General features: G+C 43.7%; 1 protein-coding gene across 1 annotated transcript in view; it reads left to right on the top strand.

The window, feature by feature from the left end:
* The window catches only part of NARS2 (asparaginyl-tRNA synthetase 2, mitochondrial), a 97,653-nt gene that overhangs the window by 13,478 nt on the left and 69,509 nt on the right, over positions 1-14,666 (top strand). The window contains exons 6-8 of the mRNA XM_073612820.1: positions 5,363-5,443; positions 9,802-9,902; positions 11,133-11,265. Of these exons, the coding sequence (XP_073468921.1) occupies positions 5,363-5,443; positions 9,802-9,902; positions 11,133-11,265 (315 nt within the window). The remainder of the gene's footprint in view (positions 1-5,362; positions 5,444-9,801; positions 9,903-11,132; positions 11,266-14,666) is intronic.

Raw genomic sequence — 14,666 nt, 5'->3', positions numbered from 1 at the left:
TATATATATATATATATATATATATATATATATATTATAATAATTTTTTTTTTTTTTTTTTTATAAAAATAATATATTAGATGGGATTGCTGCACATAAAAAATTTATTGAAAATGTATAAAGATTACATCAAAATTGAATGGTATACATGGTGATGTTTTGGGCTAATATAGATAGCGCTCTTCTTCAAAACCACATGCCTATAAATGACCACATACATGGACCAATATATAGCTCATTATCGTCAACACTTAATTAAATAATTAAATCATTCGACAAGCTGGAATCAATTGGTAATTCAGTATACAACATTCCTTATCATTGTATATCAATTAATTCAAAAAACTGGAACGACGCTAAGACCCCTTTCACACTGGGGCGCTTTGCAGGCGCCACAGCGCTAAAAAAAATGAACCATTTCGCGGCTGGTTTTTAGCGGCGCGAAATTGACGGTAAATCGGCGCTTTACCGCCGACCCATCCACCACCCCAGTGTGAAAGGGGCCTAAACAACAGGTGTGTTGAATCACTCACATTGCAAAGATGTAATCAATTGAACAGTACATCTAAAGAACAAAAAAAAAAAAAAAAATTATATATGTGTATGTATGTGTGTGTGTATATGTATGTGTGTATATATATATATATATATATATATATATATATATATATATATATATATATATATATATATATATATATATATATATAATGATAAAAATATATTATTCAATATTATAAAGACTATTAATAAAACAGTTAATGTGTAAATAAATTAATACAAAAAAAGAGACGGATACAGAAAATAGTAAATTAAGTAAATCAGAAAAAGATTAAATCGGAAAAGAACACATTAATTGCATCAGAAAACGGCTATTACAGTGAATACTGTTATAAGAATAAAGTCAAAATCTGAATTGAACCCCTTGGGTTGTAAGGTATCTAAATGGTGTATCCAATTCACTTCTCTTTTTCTCATCTTATCTGTACTAGCCCGAAACGTCACCATGTATACCATTCAATTTTGATGTAATCTTTTTACATTTTCAATAAATTTTTATGTGCAGCAATTCCATCCTTTTTTTTTTTTTCTATATTTTGGCCCTTGGGAAGGCCAGATTTATTGCACATCTACGCTCAGACCATTGTGCACCTCACCATTTGAACGTGTATATATATTAACCACTTCAATACAGGGCATTTTCACGCCCCTCCTTCCCAGACCAATTTTCAGCTTTCAGCGCTGTCACTCTTTGAATGACAATTGCGCGATCATGTAACACTGTACCCAAATGCAATTTTTATCATTTTTTTTTTTTTTCCACCCAAATAGAGCTTTTAATCGCTACATGTTGCTACATTTCTTTGGTAGAAATAACCCAAATCAGTGTTTTTTTGGTGTTGGCAGTGATGGGGGGACAGACACATTTTTTTTATTGGGACACTGAAATGTGTATAGGGACAGGGGTATATCAGTTGTGCTTGGTGTACTTTGTGGGGTGAACTGTAACAGCTCTCTGTGTACAATCATCCTCACACAGAGAGCTGTCACAGATCTGCAGATTCCCCCCCCCCCACACTGAGCTCTCACTGAGCTTGGCGGTGAGAACTGTCACAGAGACACGCGTCTCTGTTTACATTGTGATGGCTGTGATTGGACACAGTTGTCAGGTGATCGGGAGGGCCAATCACAGCACCCATATCCCAATTTCTGCCCAGCTGAATCCTGTGATCAGAATGATCACAGGTTTGAGCCACAGTGCGCCTCGTGGCGGCGCTGCGAGCACTCGTTCTGAAGGACATTCCTGAACGTCCACACCCGCCTGTTTATGTGCAGTGGCCGGGTGGGAGGTAGTTAATGTTTGGGGGTTCTGATCAATTTTCTAGCAACAAAAAATCTGATTTTTACATGTAGGAGAGGAATGCTGGAATCGGCCCGGTATGGAAGCGGTTAATAATCAAAGCAAACTCCTCCAGGCTTTATTTTGCTGGGAACTCACTTTGAAATACAACCTCCTAGCATTTCTGGCTGTGGCCATCTTGAGTATTGGCAGATGATTCATGTTGTGTTTACTTCCTGGAATCCATCTGCCCTTAGCTAAGGCATACAGGCAGTGGGGGGACTTAGCTGAGAAAACTCCTCCTCCCCTCCTGAAGACTCTTATGATGTATGACATCATTTGCCTAGGCCAGAAATCAGAATAAATGTAAAAAGAAAGCCGGCTCTTCGTGGAAATGGTAGCTGCTAGAACTAAAGGTAAATATGCACAAACCTTCACTATAAATAAATGCAATAAAAAAAAAAAAACAGGGAGCAATTGAAAGAAATGAGTAAATTAAGTAAATATCTATTTACTAATGCTAGCACCATGAGGATTAAAAAGAGTCAATGTTGATTGAGAGAGTGAAGTTCTGCTTTAAGGACTTCTGTATGAGTAAAGTATGCTGGTATAGCAGAATGGCACCGGGGCCCGAGAACATTGTCTATCCAAGGCCCAATCTAAGGGCAGCTCATCTAAACAAGATAGTAATGCTTGGAAGAAGCTCTGGCATAAAGCCGTTCCAGATACATTCAAACAACATATTTACCTCTAAATGTAGTTCTTCAAAAAGCAATTCTTAGATGCTTTTCCTAAATGTCACCACAAGATGGCGCACTTTGTTCATAAAACGCATGCATGGTGTGTGCGCTGGACCTGAAAACTGAACTCTATGTCCTAAATAACTACATCCATGGTTTTAATAAGTGGTGCAATTTAACCACTGCAGCCCCGGAAGATTTTACCCCCTTCCTGACCAGAGCACTTTTTTTTTACAATTTGGTACTGTGTCTCTTTAACTGACAATTGCACGGTCGTTCGATGCTGGAACCCAAACTAAATTTGCTTCCTCTTTTTCCCATAAATAGAGCTTTCTTTTGGTGGTATTTGATCACCTCTGCGTTTTTTATTTTTTGCGCTATAAACAAAAAAAAAAAAGAGCGACAATTTGGAGAAAAATACATTTTTTTTTTTTTTTTTACTGTAATAAATATCCCCCAAATTTTTTTAAAAAACAAATTTCTTCATCAGTTTAGGCCAATTTATATTCTTCTACATATTTTTGGTAAATAAAATTGCAATAAGCATATATTGATTAGTTTGCGCAAAAGTTATAGCGTCTACAAACTATGGGAAAGATTTATGGTATTTTTTAATTTTTAAAAAAAATTTTTACTAGTAATGACGGTGATCTGTGATTTTTAGCTGTATTGCGATGGACAGATCGGAGATTTTATACACTTTTTTTTTTTTTTTTTTTTGGAACCATTGGCATTTATACAGCGATCAGTGCTATAAAAATGCACTGATTACTGTGTGAATGTCGATGACAGGGAAGGGGTTAACACTAGGGGGCGATCAAGGGGTTAGGGTCGACTAGGAGAGGAGACATATCGTTTTCTCTTCTGGCACTCGTGCACGTGATCGCGTGTGGCCGGCGGCGATCGTGCCCGCCACATCGGGTTCCCCGCCATGCAGCGTGTGCGCGCTCCTCTGGTGGCCGGAAAAAAAAAAAAAGGGTAGGGCATACCCATACTAGATTTCGCCCAGGAGAGCCATTGTGCCGCACTATATATGCGTGACATGGTCGGGAACCAGTTAATGTGTTGTGTGTGTGTGTGTGTGTTTATTTTTTTTTCTTCTTTTTTTTTTTTTTTTTTTTTATGTAAGAGTATTAAATGCATATTACAGTCTAACTTTACAGTCTCAATGACCACACCTAGTACAGCAATGCTGTAAATGAAAAATGCTTTCAGAAATGCCAATACTTTTATCAATATAACAAAATGGAAAGTAACAGAAGAGAGATCCAAATCCAATCAATATTTGGTGGGACCTCCTTTTGCCTTTAACCACTTTTACGACCGTGCTATAGCTGAATGACGGCTACAGAGCGGCCGGCCAGTTCTGGGAGGGCGTCGTATGATGTCCTCCCATGATCGGACACAATGCGGTGCGTGGGTATTGTGCTCTGTCATCGCTGTGTTCTTAGGAGTCAGCTGATCACAGATCAGGGGTAAAGGGCCAATGGCAGCTGATCACAGATCAGGGGTAAAGGGCCAATGGCAGCTGATCACAGATCAGGGGTAAAGGGCCAATGGCAGCTGATCACAGATCAGGGGTAAAGGGCCAATGGCAGCTGATCACAGATCAGGGGTAAAGGGCCAATGGCAGCTGATCACAGATCAGGGGTAAAGGGCCAATGGCAGCTGATCACAGATCAGGGGTAAAGGGCCAATGGCAGCTGATCACAATGTAAACACAAGCCGGCTGACCGCGTGAGGAGAGCTGATAACCAGCTTGTGTGAAAGGGACATCTACACTGATTACTAGTGTCATGATTATCAGTGCAGTCCCATCAGTGCCCACTAGTTCCTCCTCATCAGCGCACCTCACTGAAGGAGAAAAATTACCTGTTTGCAAAATTTTATTGCAAACTATGAAAAACATTCATTTTTTTTTTTTCAAAATTTTTGGTCTTTTTTTCGTTTTACTTCGCAAAAAAGAATAAAAAACCGCAGTGGTGATTAAATACAACCAAAAGAAAATGCTATTTGTGTAAAAATAAATAAATAAAATATATATAAAAATGTAATTTGTTTACAGTGTTGCATGACCACCTAATTGTCATTTAACCACTTCCCTAAAATAGAAAGAAGAAAATATTGTTTTTTTTTTTCCAAATTTCCGCTCTTTTTTCGCTTATATCGCAAAAAATAAAAAACGGAGTCGTGAATAAATACCACCAAAAGAAAACTCTATTTGTGTGAACAAAATGATAAAAATTTAATTTGGGTACAGCGTAGCATGACCGCGCAATTGTCATTGAAAGTGTGAGAGCGCTGAAAGCTAAAAATTGGTCTGGGAAGGAGGGGGGCGAAAGTGCCCAGTATTGAAGTGGTTAAAGTGTGACAGCGCTGAAAGCTGAAAATTGGGCCTGGGCAGAAAGGGGGTGAAAGTGCCCAGGTAGGCAAGTAGTTATAACATCAATTCCTCTAGGTCAGGAGTAGGCAACCCGGGACCCTCCAGCTGTTGTGGAACTACATTTCCCATGAGGCATTGCAAGGCTGGCAGTTACAATTACTCCCAGAGACATGATGGGACTTGTAGTTCTGCAACAGCTGGAGGGCCCCGGGTTGCCTACCCCCTGCTCGAGGTACACTTGCACACAGCCTTTGAAGGAACTCAGCAGGTAGGTTGTTCCAAACATCTTTGAGAACTAAACACAGATCTTCTGTGGATGTCAGCCGCCTCGTTGTCCGTGTTGGGACAATGTTCCAGAATGAGACTACACCTCTCTTCTCTCTCTCTCTCTCCCTCTAGAGCCATGGTTATGTTCACATCCACACCCCAATAATTACCTCTAATGACTGCGAGGGAGCGGGAGAGCTCTTCCAGGTTGAGGTAGGTGTTTTTGTTCTTTTTTTTTTTGGGGTGGGGGGGGGGAACCTGTGGCTCCCATTAATTTGTGCTTTCCTTGCCTAGGGACAGAAAATAAAATATATTAAACTAATTTTTACTAGCTAAATGGGTTTTTCTTTTCTTTCAAACTTCTTTACAGTTTCTGTGGTGTCTATTGTTTTTCTTTCTTTGTGTATATATTGTATATTCTCTTTAAACTTTTATTATGGATTATCAAATGTAGTGCCAGTAATGTTCATATAGGGACTGCAAGGAGCACTTAATTGTAGAGTGACTTTAATGGTAGTGATCTCTAAATGTTTCTTGTAATGTGTCTGCAGTCTCTGACCATCTCCTGAAATATGTCTGCAGTCTCTGATTATCTCCTGTAGTGTGTATGTGTCAGAAACCATGAATCAGGCTGAGACAGAAGTACAGTTAAATCACACTTGTTTAATAATAATAATAATAATGAAAAAAGGTAAACGGTGTAAACTTAGTTAAAACGTAGCCAGAGTTCAGGAACCGGAACGGATAGTCAGACAAGCCAAAACGTCAGGGAGCCAGAGAACAGCGTAGTAGAAAAGCAAGCAGGATCTGGAGTTAGAAGGAATGTCACCCAAGCAAGTCTTTAACAGGAACACAGGAGAGCGTCTCTAGAGATGTGACCAAGGCGAAGGCAGAGATCATCTGGGCTGGACGGTTTAAGTAGGCAGGACTGACTAGCAGGATATCATCAACAGTTGAGTCACTGTGGAGAGATAGGAACTGGCAATTAGCCGACAGCTGAGCGGCCAGCTCAGAGAAGGAAGGGCTGAGCCCAGCCCTGACGGTATACAGTCTCTGACCATCTGCTGTAGTAGGTCTGCCGTCTCCTGATCAGAGATCATCTACTCGCTGCGCACTTCCAGCACAGTGACGGGTCTGTCAAGGACAGCTATCAGTCTCTACTTATGATTGGCAGCTGTATATACAATAATTCTGCGCTACCTAAAGGGAGGAATAGAAAGCAGCTAACACAACCAACAAGTGTAGAAAACAGACAAGAAAACAAAATAAGTGTAGCGCTAAGGTAAGGGATAAAAAATATGGCCTAAGAACTGGCAGTTCAAAGTTCAAATGCTGACAAGAAACATCCTTGGAGGGAAGATAGAATATAAAGTCCTCTGGAACAAATTTCAACCACGGTATAGATCCTCTGTAGAGGGAGCCCACACACCACCAATGATAATAAAGAGGCTTACCCGACTTGGTGGATCCAACAAGGCGTACGCCAGGTGGGGTCAATCAGGCTTAGGTGGTGCTGGGCTGGAACAAGTGCAGAAGAGCAGGGATGGTGGAATGACTTCCCCGTGGCTGTGTTCCTACGATGTGGTCCGGCTCAGAGGTCGTGTCACTGTAGATTGTCCCTATGCTTGCAGGGCAAATTTTTCTTCTTCTTGAGTCTGTAAGGAAACCGCTATCAACACTTCTTCTGACAGTACCCCCGCCGGGCTCTCCTCACCCGCTGAAGACCGCTCATGGAGGAGGGACAGGACACGCCACGTTCTATGACAGGACAAGCGGCAAAGTCTACAGTGCGAGGAGGCGAAACTTCCCCGGATGGTGACGTTGCAGTCATACTGATGTATGAAGGTGGATGGTCCGGGGAAGTGTCGCCTCCTCGCACTGTAGACTTTGCCGCTTGTCCTGTCATAGAACGTGGCGTGTCCTGTCCCTCCTCCATGAGCGGTCTTCAGCGGGTGAGCGGGTGAGGAGAGCCCGGCGGGGGTTCTGTCAGAAGAAGTGTTGATAGCGGTTTCCTTACAGACTCAAGAAGAAGAAAAATTTGCCCTGCAAGCATAGGGACAATCTACAGTGACACGACCTCTGAGCCGGACCACATCGTAGGAACACAGCCACGGGGAAGTCATTCCACCATCCCTGCTCTTCTGCACTTGTTCCAGCCCAGCACCACCTAAGCCTGATTGACCCCACCTGGCGTACGCCTTGTTGGGTCCACCAAGTCGGGTAAGCCTCTTTATTATCATTGGTGGTGTGTGGGCTCCCTCTACAGAGGATCTATACCGTGGTTGAAATTTGTTCCAGAGGACTTTATATTCTATCTTCCCTCCAAGGATGTTTCTTGTCAGCATTTGAACTTTGAACTGCCAGTTCTTAGGCCATATTTTTTATCCCTTATTTTGTTTTCTTGTATGATTGGCAGCTGGCAAGACTGGCTCCCAAAAATGTGACCACTGTGATTGCCAATCATAGTGGTCATGCGATCAGCTGCTTTTTCCTGCCCCTTGGGCATAAAGACCCTGTTAAAGCGGAACTATGCCCACCTTGTCACCAGCAATGTAGCGTCCTGGGGCTCCCGGCTCCATGAATATGAATTGAAAAAGTCAGCATCCGGCTTCGGGGGTCTCGATTTGCTGGCCGCTGTCATTGGCCGGCCAGGGTTGACGTCACTCCGTTTTTAGATTCGGCAATCATCGCTCTTCACCCATGAGAAAGCATTTGTGTGGAGTGCATGGGCAACTGTGGATCCATCCCATCTCTGAAATTTCTTGAAGAGTTTAATAGACCTTCTATTATCGTATGAAAAGCAAATGAGACCTTCAGTGGTCATTGGTTTCTGGTGAGTGAGCACTTATATGAGAAGCCATCTCAAAATATTCCTTAAAGGCACGGTGTCTTTTGAACTTTGTATTCGTTGGTGAGGAGTAGCGCCTTCTCTGTATATTCTATCTACAGCCGTGGCCAAAAGCTTTGAGAATTAAACAAATAGAAATGTTCACAAAGTCTGCTGCTTCAGTGTTTTTAGATCTTTTTCTCAGACGTTACTATGGCATACTGAAGTAACATTACAAGCATTTCATAAGTGTCAAAGGCTTTTATTGACAATTACATTACATTTTTGCAAAGAGTCAATATTTGCAGTGTTGACCCTTCTTTTTCAAGACCTGCAATTCTCCCTGGCATGCTGTCAATCAACTTCTGGGCCACATCCTGACTGATGACAGCCCATTCTTGCATAGTCAATGCTTGGAGTTTATCAGTGTGTGTGTGTGTGTGTGTGTGTGTGTGTGTGTGTGTGTGTGTGTGGTGGTGGTGGGGGGGTTGGTTCACCCACCTTGAGGATTGACCACAAGTTCTCAGATTAAGGTTTGGAGAGTTTCCTAGTCATGGACCCAAGATTTTGATGTATTGTTCCCCAAGTCACTTAGTTATCACTTTTGTCTTATGGCAAGGTGCTCCGTCATGCTGGGAAAGGCATTGTTCGTCACCAAACTGTTCTTGGATGGTTGGGAGAAGTTGCTCTTGGAGGATGTATTTGTACCATTCTTTATTCATGGCTGTTTGCAAAATTGTGAGTGAGCCCACTCCCTTGGCTGAGAAGCAACCCCACACATGAATGGTCTCAGGATGTTCTACTGTTGGCATGACACAGGACTGATGGTAGCGCTCACCTTTTCTTCTCTGGACAAGGTTTTTTCTGGATGCCCCAAACAATCGGAAAGGGAATTCACCAGAGAAAATGACTTTACCTCGGTCCTCAGCAGTCCAATCCCTGAACCTTTTGTAGAATATCAGTCTGTCCCTGATGTTTTTCCTGGAGTGAAGTGGCTTCTTTGCTGCCCTTCTTGACACCAGGTCATCCTCCAAAAGTCTTTTCCTCACCGTGCGTGCAGATGTACTCACACCTGCCTGCTGCCACTCCTGAGCAAGCTCTGCACTGGTGGTGCCCCAATCCCACAGCTGAATCAACTGTAGAAGACAGTCCAGGCGCTTGCTGCACTTTCTTGGGGCACCCTGTCGCCTTCTTCACAACAATTAACCCTCTCTCCTTGAAGTTCTTAATTATCCGGTAAATTTTTGATTTAGGCGCAATCTTAGTAGCAACAATATCCTTGCCTGTGAATCCCAAAGCCATGATGACTGCACATGTTTCTTTGCAGGTAACCATGGTTAACAGAGGAAGAATGATTTCAAGCACTGCCCTCCTTTTAAGCTTCCAGTCTGTTATTCTAACTCAATCAGCATTATAGAATGATTTCCAGCCTTGTCCTCGTCAACACTGACACCTGAGTTTTTTTGTGGCTAGGCTGAAATGCAGTGGAAACTTTTTTTGTGTTTTTTTTTTTTTGGGGGGGGGGGAGAGAGATTAAGTCCATTTTCATGGCAAAGAGGGACGTTGCAATTAATTACAATTCATCTGATCACTCTTAATCATAACATTTTGGAGTATATGCAAATTGCCATCATAAAGACTGAGGCAGCAAACTTTGTGAAAATTAATATTTGTGTCATTCTCAAAACTTTTGGCCACGGCTGAAGTAATGGGACTGTGTTTTAACAAATGTTGCTTGTTGCAGGCTGGCAATAAGGACCCAGCTCCAGAAGATGATGGTGGGTTTTTTGGCGTTCCAGCGTTCCTCACTGTATCTGGCCAGCTACATCTGGAAGTTATGTCAGGGTAAGGCTGCATTGTACAATAATTCCAAAACCTTTTTGGGAATTTCACTGAAGGCAATCATTCCAGTTCATGGAATAGAACAAATTCTGGTATCTGAATCCTTTTATACCAAGATTGCCACTCCACACGTTGATAGCTTGAAACACATATTATTGAAATCAAAGGAACTAGGTGAACGAGTTAAAATTCCTGTGCCCTTAAGATTACTGGACTACTGTAGAGCCCGTATCTCCGTGAATAATTGTATTTCACAAGGATTTAACTACTATGTCAACCTACCTCTAGCCTATAAAGAGTTGGTGCTAAAAAAGACATTTTGAAAGATTAAGGGAATTCGACCCGGAATCGAGTATGAATATCCCATCAATAATCTGGAGGTACCTATTGAACAAATACGCTTGTGATAAGAAAAGAATATCCTTATTTTATAAACTTTTCTCAGAATTCCCTAAATCTGTAAAAAAAAAACAATATGCTGAAATGGGAAAAGGATCTTTCCCTATCTATTTCTTGGGAACAATGGAATAAGGCCGTAATTCTGAGCACCAAGGCATCATCCTGCATTGAACATTGGGATAATGCCCAAAAGATATTAAAGGGATGGTACCTTTTTTAAAGTGGTTGTAAACCCGTTTACAACCACTTTTACCTACAGGTAAGCCTAGATTAAGGCTTACCTATAGGTGCTCAAAATACCTCCTAAACCTACACGGTTTAGGAGATATTTACTAAAGAGACGGGCGCCGATACGTCTACGGCGCATGCGCCATAGACAACGGCGCAGGCGCACTTTAGAAACGTCGATCATGCCATTTCTAAAGGAGAGCGTGCCGTGACTGGCGGCTTCTGTGTGCATCCGCAGGAGTGACGTCATCGCAGCTCCGGCCAATCACGGAGCCGCGATACCCGGAAGGAAGATGGACGCTTCGTGGAACAGGGGACAGCGGTGACATTGCAGGCTTAGGTTTCAGGTAAGTGACTCATACGATGCCTATTTGCCCATTATGCTTTACCTTTCCAGGGAAACAAAGCGGAAGTAAAACCCATCAGTCCCCCCCCCCCCCAGTAGCAGTATGGAATCTTCAGCAACCTAAAGCGAGGGAAAAAAAAAAATCAAATTGTTAGATTTGAGGGTAGGTTGGCCTCTATAGACATAAGAGATCATAAAGCTAAACTTCTTTTCATGTCTTACTATTAAGAATCCTCTTGCCATTTTGTCTCCACCTCCAGCGCCTTCACAAGAGTGTTCACCTTCGGGCCGACTTTTAGAGCTGAGAATTCGCAAAGCCGGCGACACTTGGCGGAGTTTTACATGGTGGAGGCTGAAATCTCCTTTACAGAGAGCCTGGAGGACATCATGCAGGTACCATCAGTAGCGGGACAGGTTTGTCCAGTGCGCAGGGCAAGGATGTAGAACCGCGTCCCCCTCCCCCACTGTTAATGCATACCATAGAATGGGTTTACTGCCCTGTGTGTATTTTTCTGGCCTTCTTGCTCTACTGTGCTCAGGGCAGCTACCTCTCTTGCCCACACCTTGTCCCGGCCCTGGGTATCATGCAGGTTGCTGCGTTAAAGTGAACCTATCATTTTTTTTTTTTTCTAGTTTACCAGTATGCAAGCCTTTGATTGACAGAGGGTGCAAGCAGAGGGGAGGTTTACTAGGTTTTACTAGTGTTGTGTGTGTTGTGTTTTTTTTTTTTTTTTTTTTTTTTTTTGCAAATTACTTTGAGTTTTGACAAGAGTTATACACAACAGTAAAAAAAATCTGCAACAGCGGAGCCAAAAAAAAAAGGAATAAAAACCAAACAAGACATTTGCCTCACAGAACATGCACATTCGAGAACCGGAGGAAAGTATATGTCAAGACCAATATGGAAATGTGGTAGTTGTGCGCTGCCACCTAGTGGTGAGTGAATATCCATACAATTTCAGTGACGCAAATGAGGTGCAAATATAGAAAGCTGCTGCTATCACCTGGATGTTCTCACAAAACCACGATGAATGCTATAAATGGGGAATGGGATAGCGCTGCTATAAACTACAAATAATATATAGTGAAATACTTTCTTTCTCGAACATCACGGGACACAGAGCCACAGTAATTACTGATGGGTTATATAGGTATCACTGGTGATTGGACACTGGCACACCCTATCAGGAAGTTCAACCCCCTATATAATCCCTCCCCCTTGCAGGGATACCTCAGTTTTTACGCCAGTGTCTTAGGTGATGGACGTGTAAAGATGTCCTGTGCTGAGCTCCAAAGGGAATATACTAAGATCCTATACTGGGGCAAGCCAGGCGAACCGGATCCATTCAAAGTGTCTTTTCATGGCTGAATTGAATGGTACCCGTGCCTCGTGTCCAAAGAAACGAGGTTTTACCCGTAATGCTTCTCTTTTTAGAGAGCTGGACCCCGCAGATCAGAAAATGGCTTTAAACTTCCTAATTTCTGGCAAGGTGCTTTACGGTCCCAGAACTGTTGGATCCCCCTACTGATGGGGGCCCCAGTCTCTGACGGTTTTTTCAAACGGAGCCCACCGTGAGAGGTGAAGATTGGGTCTGTGTAAACAGCACCCTGCGGCTGGATAAGGTAAGAGGAGATTCCACAGAATTTTTGAGTTCTAGTGGCTTTTCTCCTTTAAGGTAAATGCATGCTATGCCTATTGTGACCACCGGGGGCTGCCAAGAGCACAAACCTACACATGCTGACTCTGTCTCAGGTGTTGTAATCGCTGTTTATGTCCCAGCGTCTCAAGCAGGCTGCAAACAGGTAAGGTGGAAAGGGGGATTTCTCATGTTTGAATGTTCCCCCCCCAGGCTAGAGAGGGGCCACAGGGGTCTAGAAAGTGGTTATACCACCCGGGCTCTGCGGCCTAATGGCCACCATCTCTCAAGATAGCCGTTCAGGCAGATCTTGTTACCAGCCTCCCCCCCCCATCCCCAGCCTTTCTCCGGAAGCATGACAGGAGAGTCGGCAGCACGGGAAGCGCTCGTTTTTTTCAAAACTCGAGGGGGGGGGCGGTAGAGGAGGGGGCGGGACGTCAGCACAGGTGCTTAGACTCCCACTCAGGCCAGCTGCAGGCTATTAGAGGCACTCTGTACAGGTGCACTCAGCCTTCTGAGAGACACAGAGCTGACGGTCGCATGTAAGGTGGGACACAGGCATTCTCCTAGGCAGCATTTACTGAAGTAACACCAGACTGAGCATTGGGTAGCAAGGCTTTTAGCCAGACTACATCGCTCAGCGGGCAGTGTTCATTTGTATACCTCACATCTTGTTGCTTTGCACTATGGGTAGAAGAGGTTCAAGCACCCCAGGAACCAGAGACACTAGGGGACACTAGGGGTTCAGGTTCTGAGGGCCCCCTGTCGGCAGCATCCTCCCCCCCCTAAAGATGGGCCAGGGACGGCTAGCCGGGGAGAGCCATCGGGGTCAGGGGCTACACCTGCTTCTGGCACTTCAGCCCCTGTATATATTACACAAGAGGGTTTTTCCTCAACCATTAATGGTCTAGAGGAAAGATTAATGGCCGTGATTACGTCCTCACTCAGTGGAAGAAAACGCACTAGGCTTTCCTCTGTTCCCCAAGACCCTCAGACAGAGGAGCTCTGGGATAAAGGAGATGAATCCCTTTCAGAGGATCAGGATGGGATGGATGATTCCTCTTCGGAGGATTCAGGTGGAGAGGGACCCTCTGCGACTTCCCAAGAGGAGAAAGTCTTAGTGCAGATCCTCACTGGATTGGTCCGCTCCACATTTAAGTTGCCCATACCTGAAACTGCTAAAGAATCCTCTTCTGCTTTGGGGTCACTGAAACCTTTCCAAGCAGCACATGCTTTTCCTGTTCATACTTTACTTGAAAAGCTTATTTATTCTGAGTGGGATCACCCAGACAAACGTTTTTTTCCGCCGAGAAAGTTTTCAACACTTTATCCGATGGAAGAAAAGTTTATAAAAATGTGGGGAATACCGGCTATTGATGCCGCCATTTCCTCTGTAAATAATAGCCTGACTTGTCCTGTAGACAATGCTCAGATGCTCAGGGATCCTGTAGATAAAAGGATGGAATCCCTATTGAAGGATGTTTTCTCCTTAGCAGGATCAGTGGCCCAACCTGCAGTAGCAGCGATTGGAGTCTGTCAATACTTAAGAGACCATGTTAAGCAGGTCATCAAAGTATTACCTGAACAGCAGGCCCAGGGGTTTGCTAACCTTCCAGCGGCCTTATGCTTTGTGGTTGACGCCATTAGAGATTCTATCGTGCAAACCTCCCGTCTTTCACTGGGGTTGGTGCATATACGTAGAATCCTATGGTTGAAAAATTGGTCAGCCGAAGCACCATGTAAGAAGCTACTGGCTGGGTTTCCATTTCGTGGTGCAAGGTTGTTTGGAGAGGACTTGGATAACTATATCAAGAGAATCTCTTGTGGGAAAAGCACTCTCTTACCTGTCAAGAAGAAGAGTAAGCGTCCCTCTTTCAAACGGACTCTTTCCCCAGCGCCGGGGGCTTCAGCCTCCAGGCAGTCTCGACGGCCGCCTCCATCGGGGTCCAGAGACAAGAGTCAACGCCAGGGACAAAAGAAGTCCTGGGGAAAGAAGCCTACTAGGCAAAACACTAAGACCTCTGCATGAGGGGGCGCCCCCGCTCACTCGAGTGGGGGGAAGACTGCGACAGTTCTCAGAGCTCTGGCACGAGGACTTCCAGGACAGATGGGTAGTCTCCACGGTAACCTTAGGGTACAAGCTGGAGTTTCAGGAAT

The sequence above is a fragment of the Aquarana catesbeiana genome, linkage group LG02 (assembly GCF_042186555.1).
Source record: "Aquarana catesbeiana isolate 2022-GZ linkage group LG02, ASM4218655v1, whole genome shotgun sequence".
NCBI lineage: Eukaryota > Metazoa > Chordata > Amphibia > Anura > Ranidae > Aquarana > Aquarana catesbeiana.
Note: the sequence above shows the minus strand (reverse complement) of the source record. Positions and strands in the feature narration are given on the sequence as shown.